At 54.6% G+C, this 24,966-nt stretch overlaps 1 protein-coding gene and 1 pseudogene across 2 annotated transcripts in view; both read left to right on the forward strand.

Annotated features, from left to right (window-relative positions):
- Positions 1 to 21,788, forward strand: part of SNTG2 (syntrophin gamma 2) — a 180,309-nt gene extending 158,521 nt beyond the window's left edge. For both annotated transcript variants that reach the window (XM_040495951.1, XM_040495950.1), the window contains 3 exons: positions 3,260 to 3,352; positions 5,351 to 5,461; positions 20,530 to 21,788. In XM_040495951.1, coding sequence (XP_040351885.1) covers positions 3,260 to 3,352; positions 5,351 to 5,461; positions 20,530 to 20,664 — 339 coding nt within the window. In that variant the 3' untranslated portion in view covers positions 20,665 to 21,788. The remainder of the gene's footprint in view (positions 1 to 3,259; positions 3,353 to 5,350; positions 5,462 to 20,529) is intronic.
- On the forward strand, positions 9,277 to 11,037 carry LOC121044024 (mortality factor 4-like protein 1; annotated as a pseudogene).
- Positions 21,789 to 24,966: the final 3,178 nt, after the last annotated feature.

A 24,966-nucleotide genomic window follows, 5' to 3' on the forward strand; every position in this document is an offset into this window, starting at 1 on the left:
CTTGCGGCCATAATCTATAAAGAGATCTCGAAGCTCAGTAATGAGGAAAACAACCAAACCAACAAAACTCGGTCAAAGCATTTGAGTACACAGTCCATGAGAGAAGATGTGCAGACCGGAAACCCTCACGTGAGAATACGCTCAGAGTCGTTAGGAGGGGAGTGCAACTTGCACACCGGTTGGCAGGACTGAAATTTAAACGCCCGAGGACGGATACCACACGTAGGCGAGGACGTGGAGGGATGGGAAGTCTGGCCAGTCCCGGCATTAAACGCACAGCCACCCTAAGACGGAGACATCCCGCTCCTTGCCTTGTTGTGCACAGAAGCCTTGGTGGCAGCTGCTGTCCAAATCCTCAAACGACCCGCCTGTGCATCGACGTGGGACTGTTAGATACGTGGGATGTCAGGGCTGTCCACGAATGTCGGGCACACCCAGCAACGTGGGAGGCACTCCGCCTGACGAGAGAAGAGTACGTTTCCTGTGGGTCGCAGAGCAGAGTTCTCGTTCTGATGAGGTCCGATCCAAGGTCTCTTCTTTCCTGGCTTGTCCTTGGTGTCGTTTCTGAGATCTCCGGGTTTCGTTCCAGGTCAGGGCGGTTCCGTCCCGTGTCTTCCTCTAAAAGCTTTCTAGGTTTCCCGTTTACACTGTCACCTGTGCCACGTGGATGGGACGTGGGTCTCCCCGTCTGCGAGCCCCTCGCACTCGAGGCTCCGCGGCGAGCCAGCCTTTCCGGGAAAAGAAGGAAAGGTGGCTGTGGACGGCTCCGCGATGGCAGGCGTTTGTGTGGCGGTCAGGGCCGCGCGGTGGGGAGGGCCCGGGTAGGAGCTGTCCTCGGAGAAGCGGGCGCAGCCCCGGGCAAGCTGGGAGCAGGTGGGGCCCGACAGCACTGGCCGCACGAGGAGCCCCTTCCAGGCCGACCCGTTTGGAAGGGGGTGAAGTGGTTTCCAATTAGTAACACCCTCTGACACTTGGCGACACGAACTTAATTTACAGGTGATTTTATCAAAATCATGATTTCACTTATCGAATGTCATTAACCAGCACATTTTTTACATACTCACATGTCCCTTTAGTTCCAGCCAAATCCGTAATTGCTTTTTGGCGGGTAAATTCCGAAATGTCCTCTCCGCCCAGTTCGCCAGAACATTCAAATGACCTCAGCTTCATGGCAGCTGGGCACAACACTCAGGCGTCCTCCTGCCTCACCTGGGGTGCGTCCCGAGGCACATCGTCCTCGGCCCACAGGGCCCACCTGCTTGAGCCGCTCGCATTAGGGCCGTCGGTCCCTCCGTCCCCAGAGCTTCGTGGCTTCCGTGTTGCTGCTGCGTCTGGTCCGCATAGACCTGCGCGTAGGACCCGCGGGCCGGCTGCCTCTTCCAGTGCGCCGTGGCCCCGGAACAAGTCCAGGTCGCGTTAGGGTTTTGTCCAAAGCAAGAGCAAACGAGTCCAGGGAGGGATTTAGGACTCTTCACATAAATGAGGCACAGGAAGTCTCGTGTGGGCTGTTCGGTTGTTCCCAAGTGTCTGGGTGTGGCTTGTGGTTTCCTGCAACCACGTCTGTGTTCTTGTATTCACTCTGCCGGTGGGGCGTCCCACACGTGCCACATACTTCCTTAGATGTTTTCATCCGGGGAAACTGAGGCCCAGAAAGGTGCCTTCCTCCACGGGGTGGCCGGGCCCGCCCGGCCAGTCCCAAACGTCCCTTCTCGCTGGACGGGCAGCTGTGACGTAGGTTTTCTGGGCGTCACAGGTAGCGTGAAGTTACAGAGGCGTTTTCACCAGTCCTCACCAGTGTGCGTGTGCACTCACCTGAGAGAGATTTTCTGCCCTTTTAATATTTTTTGAATTTGTAGGAGACTGAGAAGTAACCTTGAGTAAGTCACTTAACTTTCTTATTGATTTTCTTTCTGACATGATTGCTATTTCATGTCCTGGAATGGTGCCGTGGCGTGTAATTAATTGATGTTTGTAAAGCACTTGACATTGAAATATGCACCACGTAATTTCCTTAAATGCTTAAATCAATCTTCCAGATACATTTTTAAGAAATCTCAAGCTTGCGGTATTCAAAATGAAACACATCAGTGAGAGTTTTGTGACACCACGTGGAGTAGGACAGATAGGATTTATGTCTCCTGAAGAAAATAAGCCCAGAGGACCTGAGAGAAAACCGAGCGAATGTTAAGTAGCACTTAGGTGAGATAGATTTATGGGGTCATTAAAAGGTAGTTACTGGTTCATTACCAGAAGCACCAGTTTAATTGCACAATTAAGTTTCAGATTGTTTCCGTCGTGTGCAGGAAGCTTATTGGAATTTCAGTTTACCTGCTATGGTTTTGGTCAGATTTAGGTTGAAACGGTCAACCTAATTGTGTAGCTTATGTTGATTGTCCCTAAATGCACAACATTTCCACAAGTGACCTGGAGGGGACTGGCCTCTCTTCAGGCGTCTTCGCTCCCCTCGCCAGACAGAGCGTCAGGGCAGTCAGGTGGGACCACACCATCTTCAGGCCTCCTCTGAATTCATGTTCAAATCGAGCTTTACTCTTAAAGTGTTACTCGTTTGGTTGGATAATCTCTGTACTGTATTCACCAGTGACCTCACAATTAAACTCATTTGATACATTTACAAACTTTCTAGAAAGGTCTGATGACCATTATCCTGATACTAGCATGTGATTTCAATCAGGCTTACTGCTGTGTTACGTAAGCGTCGCATATGTGATGGTTGTCCGTGTGTGTTCAAACCCAGAAATGTGCCAGTGACCACTTCGCGCTGCTGGTGGGTGCGCTTGGGCTGGCGGGAAGGGTGTGTGGAGCCCACGTCTAGTGTCCGGGAGCACTTTCCGTCCAGCTGGGCCTGTCCCTCACCGAGGGTCAGGTTGCTGCCACCTGCTGGGGCGGTGGGTGCCGAGAGCGTCTGGCCAGTGCCACCTCCCCGCCGGGCAGAGTAACTTGGCGGGTGCCGGCGTGGGCTGCGCCGATGGCCGTGGGGGTTCGTGGCTTGAGCTGCAGTCTGGGCTTCCCGGAGCACAGCGCTCCTGAGAACCCGCTGCGGAAGGCAGGTGTGACGTGGAGTGGAGCCCTACGCGCGTGGAAATGTTTGCCTGTAGACGAGGAGCAGAAAGCACTGCCTGTGCAGATCGTTGGCACTTTTACAACAGCCGTTTCTGATCGTGGGGGTTTTGCGACTCGCTGACTGATGTTAAACTCCATTGCTAAAGACTGTCTTCTTGAAACTAATGCTCTTTTCTAGTCCAAAACATACACGTGCAGCTGGCAAGGAGAAAGGCTGTGTTTCACGGTGGATTTCGCGCTGGGATTCACCTGCTCTGACAGCAAGACGAAGGTAAGGGGTCAGCAGGCGCTGCCGGGGGCCGGGGCGACGCGCTGTTACGGTCAGAGGCACGGGCGTCGGGGTTGTGCCCTCACAGGAGCCCTGGCTACACGGTGCCCGCAATAGCACCCGCACCATCAGGGGCTGGGTTTCCTGGGTCCTGCTCCAGGGAAAGACCCCCCCCCCCCCCCCGCACTGAGGGAACATTACCACCTGGAGTAAAACCGGAACATTCTGGTGCGAGTATGGCCCCTGTTACTGGTGGGCTCATCGGGGGCTGGTTCCCCAGATGCACAGCTGTGGCTGGTTTCCCTCATCCTGGATGTAAACCCACGTCCTGAGCAGCTGTTTCCACCAGCACCTCTGACAGGCCTGAGTCGTCACCTTAGCCAATTATTTCGTGACACAACATTTACAATATTTTAAAGTCCAAGCTGCTCGTTCAGAGCACAGGGCTGGAGAGCATCAGCCGGACCAGCACTGTCTGTGCCTGGCCTGTGGCCTGCAGTGGGTCGGCCCTGAGCCAGGGACACCTCATCTCCAGAATGTTCTCAAGGGTGTGTTTCCAGACCTGTGCTCTAAAACCTTTGAATACTCTCATCTACGAATTAATCCCCGCAGCCCCTTCAGGAGCCCCTCGCAGCTCCCACGGGGGTGGGCTTGTCCTCAAGGACGTCTGGAAATGTCTGGGGGCGTCTCTTATTGTCATGACTTGAAGGGGAGTTTCCACCAGCCTCTAGTGGGCAGAGGTCACAGATGCTGTAAACGCCCGCGATGCCCAGGATGGCTGACAACAGTCAGGGGTGCAGAGCAGGAGCTGTGATCTAAGTGGGGGGCTCCCGGCCGGAACCTCACTGTCGCCCTCCTCGCAGCAGCACGGGAGGCTGGGTGGAGCTTTGACAACAGGGGTCCTGGTGCTTAGAACAGTAGCAGGCTCCATTTGCTGGAACACTGAATGCAAAAAGGATTCCGTGTGCTCCATCCAACGTCAAGGCCACAGCGAGGCCGTGCACAGACCTCCGTGGACAGGCTCTGTGGACAGACCTCCGTGGACAGGCTCTGTGGACAGGCTCCGTGGTACAGGTGCCGCTGCTCGGCCTTCAGCCAGGTCTGCGTGATCTCCGTGCTCGTGTCCTCACTATGAGCCACTTAGCAGCTGGCCTGCAGCAAGGAGGAGCCGTCAGCCCCGCTGTGAACTCGTCTTTCTGGCCTCATGCTCCACGAAATCCTGGGTTCCAGGAGATCAGAGCCGAAACTTCGCAGCTCTCACCTGAAGAGCAGTTTCGAGTCCTCCCTCTGCCCCATCGAGGCCCCGCGTACCCCTCTCTGGCTGCGTGTGGGAGTGTCATCTTGGGGGATGACCCCCCCCCCCGGTAGGAGCCCTTGAGCTCGCCATCCGTCTGTCTGTCCATCAGTCAGAGGAGCCAGGCACAGGGTCTTTATTAGCTGCAGACTTTTTCTTCTATTAAACAACAAGAACTTACAAAGCACATCTCATGTCTGGAGAACCTTAGCAAACAGTAGTAACAGGTGACCATCCACCTTCTTCTTGTTGGTTCCAGAGAAACGAATGGGGAGTGATTTGCACATAGCCCTAGGTGGGAACATGTCCACGGGATCGAAGGTTTTCACCATCTGTGCTCCTGACCGTGTCTCATGCTCTGTAGCTACAAGTGGCCTCTGAATGGATTTTTAAGTCTTATAGGCAGAGAAAGGAGCATTGACCATAAGATGCTGGCCACCGGAGTACAGGAAGGAGAAAGTCGGGGTGGCGGGTGGGGAGTGTGGCCGTGGACGCCTGGAGCCCAGTGCACGGACAGAGGCGGTCCGTGTGCACAGACTGAAGGATGGGAAGGCGGATTCTGGTAAGTTATCACATGCTCAGGGCCGATAAGAAAATTAAGCAAATGTCTGCATCTATATACATAGAGTATTTAACGTATGACTAAATATGAATTAAATAAATGAGCTCCTGTTTTTAAATAACTGATTAATTTCATTCCTTTTCAGAATGTGCTCTGGAGATTTAAATTTTCTCAGCTTAAGGGATCTTCAGATGATGGAAACGCTCGCGTAAAGCTGCTGTTCCAGCATCCAGACACCAAACAAATAGAGGTGAAGGTAGGGAACCTTGTTTGTGCTGCCACCGGGCCACGTGCCACGTGCCACGCGAAACCTCAGAGGTCAGAGGATGAACACGTCAGTCCCATGTGCCACTGCCTCCAAGCCCAGATGGCCAGGACATCACTACGGCCCGTAGTGTGTGTCTCTCAGAGACACTTCTGTCTTGGGGTTGTGATCCCTGAACCATGTGAATTCATCCTACTGAAAATTAGAAGTTCCTCATAAATGTCAGTAGGGAATCAATATTTAAAAATACATGAGGGGCGCCTGGGTGGCTTCGACGGTTGGGCACCTGACTCTTGATTTCTGCTCAGGTCATGATCCCAGGGTCGTGGGATTGAGCCCCGACTCAGGCTCTGCATTGAGCATGAGAGCTGCTTAACATTCTCTCCCTCCTCCCCTCTCCCCTGCTCGTGCTCTCTCTCAAATAACAATAAACAAACAAACAAATAGGAGCGGCCAAATTGGAAGGAAGAGCTTTACAAACAGCATTACGCACAATTCAGATGATGACCAGACTCAATTAACAGGTGCTTGGACACAACCTCCAGACTCATCACGCTGAGCGGTCAGCTTACTGTCCACAAAGGATGGGTTTTTCCGTGTTTAATGTACACGTGTTGTCACCCAGTTTTAATGGAACTAGAGACAAACCAAAGTGTCAGTCTGATGCGCTATAGAAAAAGGAAGAAAAAAACAAAAATATGGGACCCACGAGCACATGTTGTTTGGAAACAGATCCAACAGTTTGCCTGGTTTTCTGATGAAATTAGGACGCACCACACGGGACACAGCTAAATCCAAAAGTCAGTTTCTAACATCTTTTTGTTGAGTTTAATGAAATAATGTTCTGTGTCTACTTTTTTTTTTTAACGTTTTATTTATTTTTGAGATGGAGAGACAGAGCATGAACAGGGGAGGGTCAGAGAGAGGGAGACACAGAATCTGAAAGAGGCTCCAGGCTCTGAGCTGTCAGCACAGAGCCCGATGCGGGGCTCGAACTCACGGACCGCGAGATCATGACCTGAGCCGAAATCGGCCGCTTAACCGACTGAGCCACCCAGGCACCCCATCTGTGTCTACTTTTTAAGTACAACTGAAATTGTCAGAATCTGTTGACATTTTTATCTTCAGGGAGTGATAAAATCACAGCCTGAATGTAAATGCTGTCTAGGCGTGTGGGTCATGAGGTGTGTGACAGGGCAGTGGAGGGGACAGCCGATCTAGGACAGACACAGGAGGTGGCTGCGATGGAGGGGTACGGAATCTGGGGGACTCTAGCCACCAGCAGAGAAGGGATCCCGAGAGCGGGGGGAATTGAGATAATTTTACGTTTGTGTCTGGCATTTTATCTGCACTGATATGTTGACCATGGGTCACGTTACCACTCCTGGATGATTGATATATTGGCCTTTGGGGGGCAGGGGAGGAACGAGCAACATTTCCTGCTTAAATCCCGCAAACCTCCTAACCCAGCGCGTTCCGTGGGAGTGTGGGCGATGCCTTGGGAAGCCAGTCTGCAGCGGGATTTCACATGGTGGGTGTTCTAGCAGCGTCTGCTGGAGTACCTGCTGACGTGGGCTCGTGCCTTCGTAACACCCAACCGCATACGTGATGTCAGAGTATGCTTTTGGCGGGTGCCAGCTCTCAACAGATCAAAACGCATCTGTTCTCATGTGTTAATGTTTAGTGAACTTTTGGTCGTCTGTGTTAATGACGGGAGGAGCTGGGAAATCTGAACCAGACAGTGTGAGATGTGGCACATGACTTTGGGGCAGGCGTTCATCTCAGTATCTTGGTGGCACGTGTACAGGCTGGACGCGTTTCATTTTCCTCCCACGAGGACAGAGAGACCTAGGAGGTGGTGGGTCACAGGGGTGGACACACGCTCTGAAAGGCTGGGAGCTTGGACGGTTTGCAGGGCTGCCTTCATGATAGCAATACAGTTGGAAATCCGAAAACCCACCTGCACTCAGAGATGAGAGGGAGACACATAGAAAAGTCCCAGCAAACCCAGCGGAGCACATCTCCACCTGACCTGCCCCTTCGCAGACCCCGAAGCTGCTGACGGCCTCCCCGAGCCTCCCTCCGGGGCAGCAGGGCAGAGACGAAGGCAGGTGACGTAGGGAGCCCAGGGGCACGTTGCTTGGGGCCCTGGCAGGGCCGTGTGCGGTCTGTGCCGGTGACGACTGAGAGAGAGCGGAGCGGAGCAGAGGGCCTCCCGTAGCAGGACGGGGCCACAGCGGTTGTCGACAAACCCCCTTTGAGCCGACACTCCACGTGTATTACAGGCCGTGAGACACAGAAAAGGTTGGAAAGACCGGACGGGGAATCTGCATCTCAGGAGAGTTCTCAGGGTCGAGGCTCTGTTTGAACAAAGAGCCCTAGGGACTAGCCTCTGAATGGAGAATTTATTTATTTATTTTTGCTTTTGCAAATACTGGGTGTGAGCACTGTGTGCCTTTTCTTCCAAGTCAGGAACGGGTAATTGCCTCCCAGAAAGTTATGTCCGTCTTAACCGAATTTTCTGGTTAAGGGAGTGATAACTGAGGAATGAGTTTTCCCTTACTAGTCATTGAAAATGTCTCTGGACCCCCCAGCCAGCACGCATGAGAACCGGAGGGGCGCAGGGTTGCGGGCGCAGCGAGCGCTCTGCACCCCTGCGTGCGGGTGCCGGACTCCACGATGCTCCCGCGGCTCCAAAGCTGGCGTCCCACCGCTTTCTGACGGCAAGGTTTGCCTGTCCTCTTCTGCCTCCTTCTCCCGGAAAAGCCGAGGTGAAGGAACTCGTCTCCTGTCGGCTCCGAGGCCGCGTTCCGTGAACGGGCTGCGGGTTAGGCCCAAGTCAGGAGCATGCCACAGGGGACACGGTGCCCCCCCACCCGGTTCCTTCGTCCCAACCTCGCCCTGGTGGCCGCCGGTGCGCCTGGTGCATCTCTGTGATTCCACATCTGCTCCTCGGCTGAGCCGCCAGAAGCAGGTGGACGTGAGCTTTTTAACCGGCATTTAGTCGTGTTCTCAGTAAGTTCACGGAGAAGGAGCAAGTCGGTATTGACGGAGCCTCCAGAGACACTCACAGAAACTGTTACCAGTTTCCAACGAGGAAGGTGCTCGAATTATCCCTAAAGTAAAAGACCCAGGAGCCCGAGCCACCTGTCCACACACACGGACCCGGGCCTCTGGCCGCGGAAGGCAGGGCACGGCTCCACGGACGGTAGGTGCGTCCTCGGGAGGAGCCCTGTGGTGACGCCTCCTCCCCGGCCTCAGGGTGTGGGCCAAACACGCCCCAGAAGGAAAGACGAGGGCGGACGTGGACGCAGGTGTACTCGAGGCGTCTGAGAGCGAGTAAAGGAGGTTGCGTTTCTGAAACTGAAGCGTGGCTGCTGAGCTCCGTGGCCAAGAGTGTTGGTGCCACGGCATTTGTCGTCCATACAGCCGACCCGGTGGAGTGGAGAGCGGACAACGGAGGGAGGGAGGCACGTGGACGGGCCACGGGGTGTTCCACGTGACGGCGTGAGCAGGAGGCGCCTGAGCCGAGCCGAGGTACATGTGCCCGCAGCCCCTTCCAGGACGTCTGTGCTTTTGTCTTCCACAACCTGTTCTCAGGGACGGGGACGCTCGAGCGACAGCAGGCTCACCCGCTCTCTGTCTCTTCCCCCCACGCCCCCTCGCTCTCCCAACCTCCCCCTCTCTTCCTTTGTCCCTCCCTGTCTCCCCTGCACCCTCTCTCCCCCTAAGTCCCTGTCTCCTCCCTTCCCTACTCCCCCTCTCTCTCCCAATCTCCCCCCCACCAACCCCTTTGCTGCCCCATCGGCCTGCTGAGTGGCTCATCCCAGAAATGAAGTTGCCTTCGGCTGCACGTGAGGTCAGTGGGCGCCGGCAGGTCGGGCCTGGGACGTGGAGCTGGTGGTGCCTGATGGTGCGTCCGACGCGGAGCTGGGTGGGGTAGAGAGTAGGCGGTGGGAGAAGGGGGAGGCGGGGGCGAACCGCTTACAAGCGGCGCCAAGACAGGAGCCCAAATTCCAGGAGGGCGAGCGAGTGCTGTGCTTTCACGGGCCTCTTCTCCGTGAGGCAAAGTGCATGAAGGTCGCCATAAAGGACAGACAAGCGACATGCTTTATACGTTACAATGGTTGGAATAAAAACTGGGACGAACGGGTTCCAGAAAGCGGAGCACTCAAACACGTGGACTCCAGTCGGCAGAAACAGCGGGAACAGGAGTGGAGACAGCAGAGGGGAGACGAGAGGCACTGCCCCGGGGAAGAAGACGGCCGGCCTGCGGCAGAAAAGCGTTGAAGTGAAAACCAAAAAGAACAAACAGAAAACACCTGGAAATGGAGACACCTCAGCCTCCTCGCAAGAAAAGGGCCCGAGTGGATCCTACCGCTCGGTAGAGAATGAGGAAACATCCATGAACAGAGTTGAAGTGAAAGTCAAGATTCCCGAAGAACTGAAACCACGGCTTGTGGACGGTTGGGACTTAATTCCCCGGCAAAAACAGCTTTTATCTTCCTGCCAAGAAGAACGTGGATTCCATTCCAGAGGATTATGCAAATTACAAGAAACCTCGAGGAAACACAGATAATAAGGAGTCCGCTGTGAACGAGGTGGTGGCGGGATAAAGGAGAACCTCAATGTGATGCTGGGGACTCAGCTGCTCTACAAATTTGAGAGGCCGCAGTACGCGGAGATGCTCGCAGGCCACGCGGACGCACCCGCGTCCCAGGTGCGCAGGGCACCGCATCCACCGAGGTGGTTTGTACGAACTGCAGCCGTGTTGGCCTATACGCCTCTGGATGACAAGAGTCTCGCATTGTTGCTGAATCCTCTTCATGATTTCCTAAAGTAGCTGGCAAAGAATTCTGCAACCTTGTTTAGTGCTAGCGATTATGAAGTCGCCCCCACCCCCCGCCCCGAGTACCATCGGAAGGCTGTGTGAGGCGAGACGCTGACACTCTGTTTGGATTTCTGTAAACACATTTTTGTTCGGTCCTCCTCTTATACAAATGATGTCCTTTGCGAACGTTAGTGTACAAGAGAATTGGTGTTTGCTTTCTGTTTGATCCTAAACAGAGAAAATAAAAGGGGTTATAGCCCCTTTTTTCCTTTTTCATTTCAGAGTCACTACCAACGTATTCAGTGATGGACAATGAGAGACATACTGTAGTGTTTCATTGCCTAGACAACAAAGCTGCTTTCAAATGCTGCTGGTTCTTTCCCTTTGACACCATGCAGTTTTATGATACGTGTTAATGCCGTACGACAAACTGCTCTGACTCCTAGTGCCAAAGGTTCAATTCAGTGTATATACCTGAACACGCTCATCTGTCTGTGCTCCTTTTTTTGTGGTGCTTAAAGAGCCCATCCTGCAGGCCGTCCATGCTGTTCCTTAGGCATTGTCCCTTTGCTCCGATTGCTGAAGAATGGTGGCCTGTTTCATGGTTTTGTATTTGTGTCTAATGCACGTGTTAACATGATAGACACAATGCGTGGTGTAGCTACAGTTTTCTGGAAAAGGCAATCTTTTAGGAATTGTTTTTCAGATCTTCAATAAATTTTTTCTTTAAATTTCACAGAGCAAAAAAAAAAAAGAAAAGAAAAAAATGAAGTAGCCTTCAGGGGTCCAGGTGACGTCCTTGTCTTGGTTTTGAGCCCGTTGGGGGCCACGTGTCCAGAGCTAGTGTTCACACTGACGGAAGATGCAGTTGAACCGAATCTCTGAGCGGTGCAGGGAGCCGTGCCCCATCCCTCAGGCCCAGTGCTGTGGAGAGGACGTCACCAGGGCAGAGACAGCAGTCATGTGCCGCTGGCACTCCACCCCTGCGAGCCCAGCTGTGGGGGGGGCTCCGTGAGGTCGGTAGGTCTGGGGTCATCATGAGACCCCCAGCACAGTGTTGGACGCCTGCTCCTGGAAGGCTCCTGGTGCCCCAGCTTGTGGCTGCGGCAGCTCAGTGAGGAGCATGGGACTCTCCAGCTCACCTGCCTTCCTTCCAGCTGGGATGTCATCGCACTCCCATTTCCAGAAGAAAGGCCATGGCGAACCTGCCCGTGGAGTGCAGCCAGCTGGCCCACAGCCACCAGGGCACCTCCACGATCCGCGAAACGCTCGCTCCCCCACATGGGGCGAGTAGGGTGTGCCAGCCACGGTCCCGCTGTCTCCAGACTTAAGACCGGTCCCAGCCTGACCCCCATGAAGCCACCCCGGCTTCTCGTCCGCTGGCGTCAGTCTGACCCCGTGGTCGTCAGCTCCTCCTCCAGGGAAGCGGTAGCCTCCCTGTCGACTCCATTCGGAAGACCTGGGTCCAGCATCAGCCATGTCCACGGGCCTCTTGCTGGAGCACAGATCTCCGTTAATGTCAGGACCTGGGGTGAATGAGATATTCGGGACTAGGGACGGACAACTATGTAACACACAGTGCTGCATGGCTCGTGCTCCCAAGCCCATGGCGGAGGGTGCCAGCGTCACAGAGTTACTGTTTCCTAAGAACTTTCTGTCCCATTAGACTCCCTCTTCTTGATTATGGCTGTGCCATGGTGACGGCCCTTTCCTTAAAGAGGTTACATAACTGTAGGTGCCATTCCAATGGCCGTAACAACACCGGACCTGGGTTCCTGGCATTGGGAAGCCTGGTTCCATCTGTGGGTCGTCACCCACACAAGTATCTGGCTGTCCATTAACGAATGCTCCCTGCAGTTAGCGGTTTCTGGAAGCTTTGCTGATGTGCACGTCCTTTTTTTCAAAGTAATCTCTATACCCAGTGTGGGGCTTGAACTCACAACCACAAGATCAAAGTCACATGCTCCCCCCGACTGAGGCAGCCAGGCGCTCCTTGTACATGATCTTTTCAAGGAGACTTGAGAGAGTGGGCGTTCTCTCTGCCACTTTCTCTGTGGAGGGAGGATGTCATCATGGCTGTGGACATGGGGAAACTGAGGCCCGGGGTGCTTAATGTGAAGCTCACGTCACTCAGCTTCTATACGATAGAATGAAACGTGTGCACGGCCGTCCCCTCTGCCTGTCCCCAGCACTTCCCATGATGCCCCACGGAAGCCCTGTTTCCAGTAAACACGGGAGGGGAGGGTCCCCATCCCTCACCCCCCACCCCGAGTCTACCTTCTGTCTGCGTGGATGTGTCCCGAGCACCACGCAGAAGTGGCTTCGTGTCTGGCCTCCTTCCCTTAGTGCCCTGTGTGCAGGGTCCATCCACGTGGGACAGATGAGCAGTATCCTGTCGTGTGGACACACCAGGTTGTGTTCAGCCCCTGTCCACAGACACATGGCTGGTTCCGCCTTCCAGCTGCTGCGAGCGCTGGTGCACAAGCGTGTGCTCGGCGGTTCTGGGCGTGTCCCGGGGGCCGCCGGGCTGACTTCCCACCAGCGCACGAGAGCTCTGTGTCCTCCCCACCCTCGCCCATCTGTTATTTTCTGTTTTGTGAAATCCCAGCCCCCTCGTGGGTGTGAGGCGGGGTCTCCTCTGGTTTTTATGTGAATGTCCCTGATGCCTAGTGGAGTGCAGCATCGTTTCTGAGGTTGTTGGCCACTCGTGCACCTTCTCTGGGGAGATGTCAGTTCAAGTCCTTTCCCATCTTTTAGGAGAGCCGTGTTTCTCTCTCTGGTTGAGCTGAGCGAGTTCTGTCTCCACATATGCTGGGTGTTGACCCCACATCAGAAACACGACTTACGGGTGTTCTCTCCCGTCTGTAGGCTGTCTTCACCTTGTACTCCCGTGAAAATGTCCTTTGATGCCAAAAGGTTTCAATTTTGATGAATCCAGTGTGTCCGTTTTCTTGTTGCCCAGCAACCGAGTGTTAAGCTTCCAAGTCCACACTTCATGGTGGCTCCAGAGTGGCAGCTCCCGTGGGAAGGTTCTCGTGGGACGGCTCCCGTGGGGCGGCTTCCGTGGGGCGGCTCCCGTGGGAAGGTTCTCGTGGGGCGGCTTCCGTGGGAAGGCTCTCATGGGGCGGCTCCCGGGGAGTGGCTCCGTGGGACGGCTCCCGTGGGGCGGCTCCCGTGGGCAGGCTCCTGTGTGGCGGTTCCCTGGGCAGCTCCAGTTCCTGACTCAGCCTGCAAGCGTGTGCCGGGGTTCACAGCTGGTTGTGTGCTGTCCTCATGGCAGCTCGAGGCCTCCGGGAAGCCTGCCTTCTGCTCGAGCATAGGCTGCTCACGTCCCAGAGGTAAGAGAATCTGCACATTGCGAGGAGTAGGTTATTTTTGGTTTCTGATTTTTAAACTGTGGGAACAAGAGGAGGCCATGAATACAGAGCTGCACCCCGCCTGCTCAGCGAGCTGCGTCAACCCACAGTGACGACACCACGGGAGCCCACGGGCTTTCTTTGAAGGGGCTCAGTGACCCCTGGTGGCTCCTCTCTCCCGAAGAGTCTGAGTGGATTTCTAACAGCCGTGGCGTTACCAGTGCCGTGAGCCGCTGACGGGGCTGCCCCATCACCTTATGGGAACCCACGGCTGCCTTTGGGATTTCCAGACACTTCCTCTGCAAGACCTTGGTGTAAAAAATAAAGTGAAAGAGATCAACTTGCCTTCAAACTCAGACTTTCCGTGTTCATCTCACACGAAAGGAGCCAGTCCCCGGGGACAGGAATTTGATCTGCCAGAGCTGCCCTGAGTTTCTGGGGCCGGAGGATGGGCTTCTCACAGGTCCTGCTTCCCCACCAGCGGGTCCTGCACAGGAGCACACTGGTGACACCCAGAGGGTTGGGCCGTGACAGGTGGTGCGGGCACTGAGCAGAGGCCAGCGCCCCCGGAGACCAGCTCCCGCGACACCCCGCCATCGGCTGCTGCCAACGACGGTGGCGGGGACCCCACGCCAAGTGGCCCTGAGAGCCAGGGCACTGTGGCCCGCAGGAAGGTGGACATCACACCACTGCTTGCAAGAACAGGATCCTCCTGTCCCCGTCCCCGCTCAACAGAGGACAGCGCTGTCTCCTGGTGACGGCCCGCCCGCTCCTTGGGAAGACGGGAAGTTGCTGCAGAGGGCAGATGCCGTGCCTTGCGTGGGGACCTTCTCCATTGGTCCCTTGTCTCAGGGCCTGCCATGTGCAGGGCAGGGGGTGGATGGAAGACAGACCCGAAGTGCAGGTGGGGCAAGTCAGGAAATTCTGCACAGACAGGGATCTGCCGAAGGCCACACAGCGTCCAGCTGGATCGGGTTCACCCCTTCCTGCTCCAGGGGTCCGTGCCGAGGCGTCGATGAGCTTGTGTCATGATAGGAGGCTCACTCACTTCTGAGGCTGCATCACCTCCACCAGAAACTGTAAAGGTGCAAAAAGGGGTTTTATAGCCACTGTCCCCAAGCACAGAGCTGTGCCAGCAGGTGGCGGACCCTTCTGGAAACAGGAAAGGAAGGAATGAGAGGGAGCGTGTGCAGGAGCAGGGGGCCAGGGATGGGGCTTGAGGGCAAAGGTCGGTGTGGCCGCCCGGGCCTGGGCGTGAGGACACGGAACACAGAAGCCAGTGCGCTGAAGGCCACCAGCTCAGGTAGCAGGAATGTAACTTAAGTGGGACAAATGTGGTTTTTAAGGACGAGCTGCACCCATTGGTTCTGCCTGAAACACAAACAGTGCAGGTGTCATTCAGCCTGGCCCAGGCCTGGGCTGACACGTCCCTCTTCTGAGCCTTCAGAGGACACTGTCCGGCCCTCACCGCCTGTTCACGTGGACGTTAGTGCCCTGGCCGCCCTCACAGGGCTGGGCTACGGACGGTGCCCACCCAGAAGGAGCACAGGCTTTCTTTAAAAGGTGCCAGGGCGCCTGGGGGCTCAGTTGGTTGAGCGTCTATTGATTTCAGCTCAGGTCATGATCTCACATTCTGTGGGTTCGAGCCCCATGTGGGGCTCTGTGCTGAGTGCGGAGCCTGCTTGGGATTCTCTCTCTCTCTCTCCGTCTCCCTCTTCCTCTCACCCCTACTCATGATCTCTCTCAAAAAGTGAAAAAAGAATTTAATGGGTGGATGGGTGCTTGTTGTAGCTGAACAGAAACAGACTTCACGTAGCGTCTGTGCACCGAGCTGTCTCGTTGGGTCTTCCCTAGCGAACCTTCACGTGTCGACAATAACAGCAGGTGCCGTGCGCCGTTATTCACCTGTGCACCTGCACAGGGGCATCCCCACCGAGGCCCAGGTGCCAGTGCTGGGGTCGCCGGCAGGGCACTTGCTGAGGATCACAGACGACTGGTTGTGGAATGAAAGCCAGGACCCGGGCAGCCCCGCCTCAGAGACCATCTCCTCCGTCCACGGTGCCTCCTCCGTGTTCGTCACTGTGTGGACACCCTGCCATGTGGAGCGGTGAGCACAAGTTGCTGGTGTGTCTGGTCAGTGGTCTAAACACAGGGCCTGCACATCCTGAGTTAAAGAAAGAACTGGCCTGAGCCTGTGAATGACAGAATAGGACCCAAGAACCGGCCAGCCCACCAAGTGCTGTGGGCCAGTGACACAAGCCCATAGCCCAGGCCCTTGTCCCCAGTCCATTAAGGGACAAAGGTCAGACTCACCGGCTGCCCAGGATGAGGCCTCTTGGTTTCTGTATTTATTTATTTTTTTAAAATTTTTAAATGTTTATTTTTGAGCGAGCGAGAGACAGAGTGGGAGCAGGGGAGGGGCAGAGAGAGAGACACACACAGAATCAAAGCAGGCTCCAGGCTCCCAGCTGTCAGCACAGAGCCTGACGTGGGGCTCGAACTCACAAACTGTGAGATCATGACCTGAGCCGAAGTCAGACGCTTAACCCATTGAGCCGCCCGGGCGCCCCATCTGATACACTTATTTCTATTTTAGTTTTCTATATTAATTTCACAGGGAAAACCTTTACCAGCTCTGTGGGAAATTCACTTTGTTTATGCCTAAGAGAGTATGTGCCCTTGTCAGAACACGGGAATTACCAAATAAAGCATTTCTAACAGCAGAGAAAAGGAGGTGCCCTTCACAGCCTGGCAGCCCCCCTTGGCACGTGTGAGCCCCTGTGGACTTGCTGCAGGCTCGAGACCACACTCATGCAAACAGCCTTCCCGGAGCAGACGCTCGGCCTTCCAGTACGTGTCCCCGGGGGACAGACACACTCAGAGCTGTTGGGAGACTCAGATGTTCTCAACGTCCTGGCAAGGTAACAGTGCCGAGCTTTCACATAAATAAAACTTAGGAAGTTATCATTCTGCTGTTTGCCGAAGAGGAAAAAGTGGCTTCAGATATGAGCCAGAGAATCAGGCTTCCCGACGTGAGGCGGCAGTGTCAGGAGGGCAGTCACAGAGGACGCGGCAAAGGTCACGGGGAGCGCTTTCCTCGAGGAAGGGGGGGACCCAACAGAGAACGGGAGCGGTCGGCCTGGGGAGATTCCCAGCAGGGTTGGAAGGTGGGTGCGGTCTCCAGTCCCGCCTGTGTGCGTCTCAGGACAATTACAAGGCGTGTCTGTTATCCCAGATGTTCGTCCTTGTGTTCTGCCAGCATCCGTTCTCGTGTGGCTTTGCTCACTAGCCCCGTAGCCTCTGTGTTGCCTTCGTGGGGAAGGGACAGGCTGAGGCTCCCGTGGAAGTGCCACCTGCATGTGGATCGCTGTGGCCGAGTGGAAACTGTCCTCTTAGATGGTGGTGGACGTTCAACCGTCCCCTTGCACGGGGTCTCCGATGGCTATTAGGGAAAGAGGGCACCTGACGCTGGCCACTGGGCTTTGGAAGGGACGTCCATCACCTCAGACACTTTCTGACAAATGCCACTGATTTGTGCACCGAGATGGAAATACGGATAGCGATGTGATTTCTACTGGAGGAGGTTTACTGGGGACACACAGGTGATTCTGACATCTGTACACTGATAGGACGCGTCACTCCTGCGATCGATGCCGCAGGCCTGGAGCAAGGACTGAGGAAGAAGAGTTGTCTCAGCTCCGGGCGACCTCATGATTCACACCTGGAATTCACACATGGCTCCCTAAGAAGTTTTACTTCGTTAAGAAGTTCTAGGTATTAAAACACTCAAAAGTTGATGATTATATAAGATGTGAGTTGTAGTCCAAATCATTATTTCAGCCACCGTGAAATATTTAACAACAGTTTCTAAAACTCTAGGTCATTGGGACAAACATGCCACCGAAGAAAGAGGCGTGGGCGAGGTGCTGGGGGCCGGCAGACGGGCCGAGTGCAGGCGAGTCCATCCCCAGGCACGTGCGGCCTGGCTCTGGGGACCTCACCAATCTTGTCTGTAAGATGCACATGATTTGCACCTGACGGTGCTGCAGGACGTGAGTGGGAGTGACCGACGGTGCAGGAGGACAGAACGTGCCTGAAGGACAGGCTTGAGGGTCCGCACAGCCGGGACAGTGTCTCGGGCGCTGCAGCCGCCAGGGAGGGCCTTCCTTCTGCGCCCTCACCGAGCACTCAGTCCTCCCTCCGTGTCAGTGACTTCAGGCGCCTCGTGTAGGGGAATCACACAGGGTGTGTTCTCTGTGACTGGCTCGTTCCTCTCAACCTCGTGTCCTTAATCCCTGTTGAAGCAGGTGGGAGAAGTTCCTTCCTTTTAAGGCTGCACATGCTCTGTTGGGGACAGACCCCATTTCCTTCATCTGCTCAGCTGAGGGGGCCTCCACGATGCCCCATCCTAAGTCAAGCAGATCTGAGAGACAAAGCACACAGCATGGCACTCTGAGAGACACGACCTGGTGGACTCGGGGGCACGGCGACCCCCCCAGTGACCCGCGCCTCCTTAGCACCTGTCACCGTCACACAGCTTGGGGAGGCGCTGCTCTGTGCATACCGTCACACTTCACTTCTCCCCCAGTGTGGGCGGCTCTCCGTGGGGAGCTGTCCGTGGGGGGCGGTTCTCTGTGGAGGGTTCTCCCTGGCGGCTGGGCGGGGAGGGGCTCCTCCGTTGGGGGCTCTCCGTGGGTGGCTTTCCGTGGCGTCTGTGCAGGCTGGGCCTTCACTGCCTGGCGGGCATGAGGTCAGAACTCCACACATGACTTCTCAGGTCGATGAGTGTCACCGGAGAGCCTTGCTGGTGGCACGTGGATAGGACACCAGCCGGAGGTAGCTGGGTCTCCGGCTGCAGGTTCACAGGGCGCCTGCTTACTCAGTATCTGGAAAACCTAGAGTGGAGGCTTTAAATTGGCTCCTGGATTTCGACCCCGTCGACTGTGGTTTTGTGTGGAATTTACTGGTGTGAGCAGAGATTCTGTGTGTGCCTTCGACACGTGGGGCCAGAAAGTATCGATGTTGCCCTCAGCGGGCCTTCGTGCTGGGGGTGCCCGGCTCCTTGTTTCGGCACCATGCACTTCCAGACAAGTCTTCTGGGAACTTGAAAAGCAGTTTCCAATTTGCAGATGTTAAACCAAGACCTTGAGGCATATCGCGTGGACGTGGCAGCTCTTCTTTTGAAATGTCCCTTCAGGAACATTTAGGAACTCGTTAGTTCCTCTCCTCCAGGAAGACCACCATGACTGAGTCCCAAGGTGTGGGCACCACTGGTGGGCTGGCTTGGGGTGAGGTCTGCCATGAGGTCCAGGCAGCTTCTAGATCCTGTGGTGACGCGAGGGCTGCGGAGTGAGGTGATTCCTCAGGAACATGTAACTGTTAGCACGCTGTCGCAGGAGGGTGCACCTCGACCACTAAGACACCTTGCTGGTCATTACTCAGAAAGGGTGAAAGTAAGCAGTAATCAGTCATGCGGCTGTCAAGGTACAGATTCATTTGCCTGTAAAGAAGGAACTTAATCCAAAGTGGAACAGAGAAAAGGGGCCCTTCTGGTTCCTGTACCTGGAATCAGTGGCTCCGAGCACAGGGACCTCATTGGCCCATCCGTGGGCAGGTGCCCCTCTGGGCGGGGTTCACCTTCCTACAGATGCCCTCCGTGCATCTCAGAGATCCTGTCTTCAGAGGTGCGGAAAGGAGTGGGTCTGTGGAATAGACGAGCCAGCGTGTCATCCTGGACAGTGACATGGCTCCTTCTGAAGCCGTGTCCACAGTGTAGAGCACAGGGGGTGTAGACAAGACTTAGTTAAACTGTCAGTCGGGTAGCAAGCATCTTAAAAGGGATTTTGATGTTTTCAACTATTTTGGAACTTTATTGTGCCAAAGTAGGAGAGAAAAAAGAGTAATGCATTTAAAGCTTTCTCTCCACGGGTAGAATGGGGGTGGGGAGGGCAGCCAGAGAGGACACACATGTCACCATCAGCAATGTTAGGACACTGATGACCCCATGGCAGCTCGCTTGTGCGGGTCCGTGGCTGACGAGCGCACTGGAGGGTCGTGGGCACCTGGGTGGGGCTTTCAGGAGCAGGGAAGGCCGTCTGTGACTCCTTTTTGTTTCAGGTGCATCTGGGATCTTCTGCATGAGGACGGAGGGACCCAGGAGTTTGAGTGTTTTTACTTTTATTTTCTTACCTGATGGGGCACCTCTGTCTCTGTAGGAAACCTGCCCCTTGGGCATCATTTCCTCTTTCTCCTGTTGGGCTGGTGACAGCCTGAGGGTGAGCCACGGTCCCGCCTATGCCCGGGAGCCCCACGCGCTCTGCTCACCCGCTGCTGGCGGTTCCTTCCACGAATGGTTGCACGCGCACAGGCATACACACGTGTGTACACTTAACATATGCATGCACAGGCATGCACACACACACCACGGCTAACGCACAGTGGTCAGTCCTACCGAATTCTGAACACCAGGAGCCCTGCTATGCTGAGACCCCGTCACAACTTCGCCTAAGCACCAACCGGGCCAGGCGTCAGTGGGGCCTGAGTGAAGTCGCTCTACCCGGTCAGGAGCCCACAACCTGATGCAGACGGGGTCCGGGCGGCACCCAGAAGGGGCATCACCTGTATGAGATGCAAGAAGATGAAGCCGTCAGTCCGATCTGTCAGGGGTCCCTGCAAAACAAGTAGTGTCTTCCTGTTTGTGTCCCGTGAGACCGCAGGTGTCTGCTTGGACCTCAGTCCATCCTTATTCCATGTGTGTTTGTACTTGAGTGATTTTCTGGGAGCTCAAAAAGCGTAGAGTCTGTTACGTGTTTTTGTAATGTGCTTTTCTAAGACTCACAGCGTTTCATTTTATCTTCTTATTCTTCTTCCAGGAACTCGAATTCCCGGACCTGACAGCCGTCCTGCACTGTGTTCACGCCTTCCTAGCAGCAAAGGTGGCCTCGGTGGACCCCGCATTCATGGACAGCCAGAGCTTCGCGAGGAAAAGTGCTTCTGCTGAGCGCTGAGCATTAAATTATTTTCTTAAGAAATGACTCTTTCCTGCAAATATTACAACTCTGTGTGATTTTATAATGAGCCTCTAGTTGTGATACCAATAAAACGTGTCACTAGTTTCCAGAGACGCATCACGCTTCTTAGATCTGAGAGGCCAGGGCGCTGCTGGGTGGAGCTGCGTTCACACACGTCCGCGTCCCGGGAGATGATGCACCTCGCGGGCCAGTCTCTGAGTCAGGCCACGGTGGGCTCTGCCCCGCACCCTCTGCCTCCCATATCACTATCCTCTAGATTGTATTTTCATAAAATGTGAGAAAATCCTGAGAATCCCCTGCTTTACGGTCCTCAGACAGGGAAGGGTTTTGTCTTCCCTTTTTGTCAGAGGGCTGAGTAAGGGTGTAATGTGAGAAATGAGAAGTATGCGGGAAAGGAAATTAATTTCAATACTACCTTTTCATAAACTGGGTAATTATATAATGCATCACTTAAATGCTAATTTAAATGACTTTCCTAACCTGTGAAATATAGCCTTTATCATGGTTTCCTTGGTTTTTGTACTGTTTACCATTTCTAAGAAGGTCCGCTTTCTATTTTTGTCATTGGAAGCAACTTAATGAACCCTTGAATCTTCTTTTAGGGAGACAGACTGTTCTCAAAGTCCAGGTCACAGCCTCATTTCTCATGGTTGTGAGGACAGGAAGCACATAAACCACCGGGCTGTAAAGTTCCGGAAAACAGTTCTGGGAAAACAGGTAGATGTTTCCTGCAGCTGCAGGAAAGCCGGTGTGCAGTGCTGACAGCCCCATGGCCCCGCGGGTGTGGACCTGAGCGGCTACGTCAGTTCCCTGCAGCCCACCCACCTCTCGTCGGTCGGTGTTTTGGAAGAAGAACCGTTTTGGTTTGTAATATACATCAAATATTTATAATCATATATTAAACACATAATAATATTTAGGTGTTTGAAATGCATCTCCCTTCTAGAAGATCTCTGTACATAGTATGTGTGTCATAGGTATTATATCTAGAATTCCCGTTTACATGGCAAGGGCCTCTGTGGAAAACTAACAGCAGCAGACTGTTTAAGGTGAATTTTAAATAATACTCCGGAGAACGGTGTTCACAGAGCACGAGGCAACAATTTTCTCTGCAGACTTCTGTTTCCTTGCTTTATGTCACGCTTCCCATTAATGTCAACATTCGCGGCAGCAGGAGTAACATCTCCACCTGAAGACCAAGTTACAGCCCTCTGCGGCGTCTCCTCCATGGGGGCGTGCCGGCCTCCACATTTAAGGGTTCTCCGTTTCCTCGCCGGAGCCAAAGAGTCTAAGCTCACTCAAAACTAGAAGGTATTCTTCGCCAGAGTGAAGAAATTGTGAGGAATTTTTTTTGTTTATTTTCATTAAAACCAGAGATTTAAAAAATGTACCTTTACTGGATAATAACGATTAGTATTTTCCCAAGAAGATTTGATGCTAAAGTTTATTTTTATATTTGTATAAATATACAATTCTTTGAAAAGATGCACAACTTTTTAAAAATTAAAAAACAGCAAAAGTCTTTTTTTTTGCTGAAATGAGCAGTGGCCATGTGCCCACTTGTCTTTCCCTTTGCATTTCTGTGCACCTGCCCAGTGGCCACGGGAGTCATCCCCACCCTCACGTGGCCACACGGGTCAGGCTGCTCAGGCCCCTGTGGACCGGTGGGGGGTGGGGGTGGAACGACAATTATGGCTTTGGTTTGGAAACAGGACTCGTCAAAGGCGGGGCCTGCTCCTCACGCCAGGCTGTCAGGGTGCTGGGTCAGAAATTATTTTATTTTCATTTGGGATGTGCAGCTAACCTTAAAATATCAGTTTTGCATTCTAATTAGGAATTATCAGTAATTCCTAATTGTCAGTAACCATCCTAATTAACAGTGGGAATCATCCGCTGATCTCGTGTGCAAAGTCATTGGTGCTGGAGACCATGCTGAGGGCCGCACACACACGACCCCTTTCAACTCGCTCCCTACCTGGTACAGGTCTGACTTTGTTCTCACCATGAAGGTGAGGGAACAGGCCTCAGCCCAGGTCGAAGGCCGGGCTATTTGTGGGGCTGGGTGAGCCGAGGCCCTGGGATCCCCAGGCTGCCGGTGAGCTTTCATGACTGTTTTCTGCCTTCAGGACGCTCAGCATATCACAGGAGTGTCCGTGGAACCCTAAACACTCAACAAGGTCCTGGTTTATTTTTCTGTCCCTGTGGACAATTTGTGGGAGCTGACGGTAAAACCTCTCGTTTACTGGGGCCTGTGGTGACTGCCATGGGTAAATCCCTTCCCTCCCACTCAGTGACTGGTGGCCATCTGATGTCCTCTGTCCAGAGGCACAAAAATAGGAGAGGGGTAAGACTGGAGATTATACCAATTATTATCATCTTGTTTTTTCCAGAGTTTGGAGCAACAGAACAGGCAAAGACAGTTCCTAACCCATCCCTCCCCAATTCCAACAGGACTTTTTTGGGTTTTTTTGGAAGTAAAACTGATTTATTCAACTCAGGAACCAGACTTACGTCCTCATGGTTTCACAGGCTAATTATTTATGCACCTATTATTTACTTTTTAAGCGGGGTGCAGCTGCCACACGATGTTACACTAGTTTCGGGTGTAATCACAACATGATTGGACGTCTGTCCCTTATGCGGTGCACACGCGGGCGTCCCCGTGGCACGAATACAATCCCGCCACGGCGCCTCTCGGATGCTGCGGGGCACCTGCGGGGGTCACCGCGGGGCCTTGCGGTTTGGAACACCTGGTCCAGGACGGAGAGCCCGGCCCCGTCCTGCCTTCACAACAAGCAAGGCTGGGTCCCGAGTGGAGAATTTGCCGCCGTGTCCTCCCGCGTGCGGACGGGAGCAGCCTGACCCCGCAGCCCGAGTACCAGCCTGCAGGGAGGAGGGAGGACTCCGTAACCCCGCCAGGCGGGGGCGCATTTCCACACGTGCCCGCCGCTGGCCGCCCGCCCCTACCCGCGAAACGGCGCGCCTGGTGGGCGTGTGCACCTGCACACACGTTACACAGACACGGCCGTGGTCAGGGGCAGCCAGCACGGCGTCGCCGAGGAAAAGCGTTTTCCGTGTGTGTCAAAACCCCGGAAGGACGTGGAGGCTGCCACGGGCGCAGGTTCTGCGTGTCCGGCAGGTCCTGGCCGCAGCAAGCTCCGCGGGTTGACCGCCAGGCACGGACGCACAGCCACACGGGAAGAGCACGGCTAAGTCGCAAGCAGAAATGGTGAAATGCACAGCAAAAACTCTGTAAAGCTCTCAGCAGGCCTCAGCCGGGGGGCAAAAGGACAGTGTACGGTTCAGAAGACACTACCTACCCGACTTACGTCCTGAGGAAGAGCCCACCCTGTAAATCCAAGGAGATCCAAGTCGGGCTCATAGAGGCTTCTATGAGACACACGTGGAAGTCTGAGGTGGAAGCACGACCCTGGATTCAACTATTTAACATATACCGTGGAATGACCCGTCGGTGCCGGGCGGTGCGGAGCCCGAAGCCCCGGTGCAGCTCACGAGCCTGGAGGAGCGGGCGCGCCCAGCGGGAGAACGCACACATGGCTGGAGAGCATGCGCAGAGGGCTGGAGGGCGCGCGCGCGCACACACGCCTGGAGGAGCATGCGCACATGGCTGGAGAGCATGCGCAGAGGGCCGGAGGGCACGCGCACACGCCTGGAGGAGCCAGCGAGAAGCCAGCCCGCCTGGCTGGAGAGCGTGCCCGCCTGGAGCGAGCACGCACACGTTTGGAGAGCACGCTCTGCTGGAGAGCGCGCGTGCACGGCTGGAACCGGCCCCAAGTCAGGCACCTGGGCACAGGTGACAGCAGGTCCCGACGTGTCGGTGCTGGTGGGACTGCACTTCCCGTTCCGGCTGCACTTTTCAGAAGCACATGGACAGAGCGGTTCCAAACAGGTAATCGCCCCGTGATACAACACGCTTTGTAGTAAACCCAAGTCTGTACCACGTGCTAGGACTCAGGGATGTTTCTGTCCTGCTGAGGAAGCTGGTTTGTTTTATAGCTCGGCAGTTTGTAATCGCGCCGCCTTAGCAGGCTTTCCCTAAACTGGCTTAGATGGTAATTCTCGTTTCTGTGTGTTTGTTTAAAAACTCAAAGGCAGATACCTCGTCACTTGATTTCCGGAGTCTTGGTAAGGCGGCGGAAGTGCCGGGGAGTGAGCATTTTAGATGTTCGGGCTGCGCTCAGGAGCCACAGACTGGGTGACGTGGGAACAACGACGTCCACTTCCTCGGTCCCGCAGGCTCCGTGTCCGAGGTCACGG

This window comes from Herpailurus yagouaroundi, unplaced genomic scaffold (genome assembly GCF_014898765.1).
Source record: "Herpailurus yagouaroundi ecotype Mexico unplaced genomic scaffold, PumYag 188, whole genome shotgun sequence".
In the NCBI taxonomy this organism is placed as follows: Eukaryota; Metazoa; Chordata; class Mammalia; order Carnivora; family Felidae; genus Herpailurus; species Herpailurus yagouaroundi.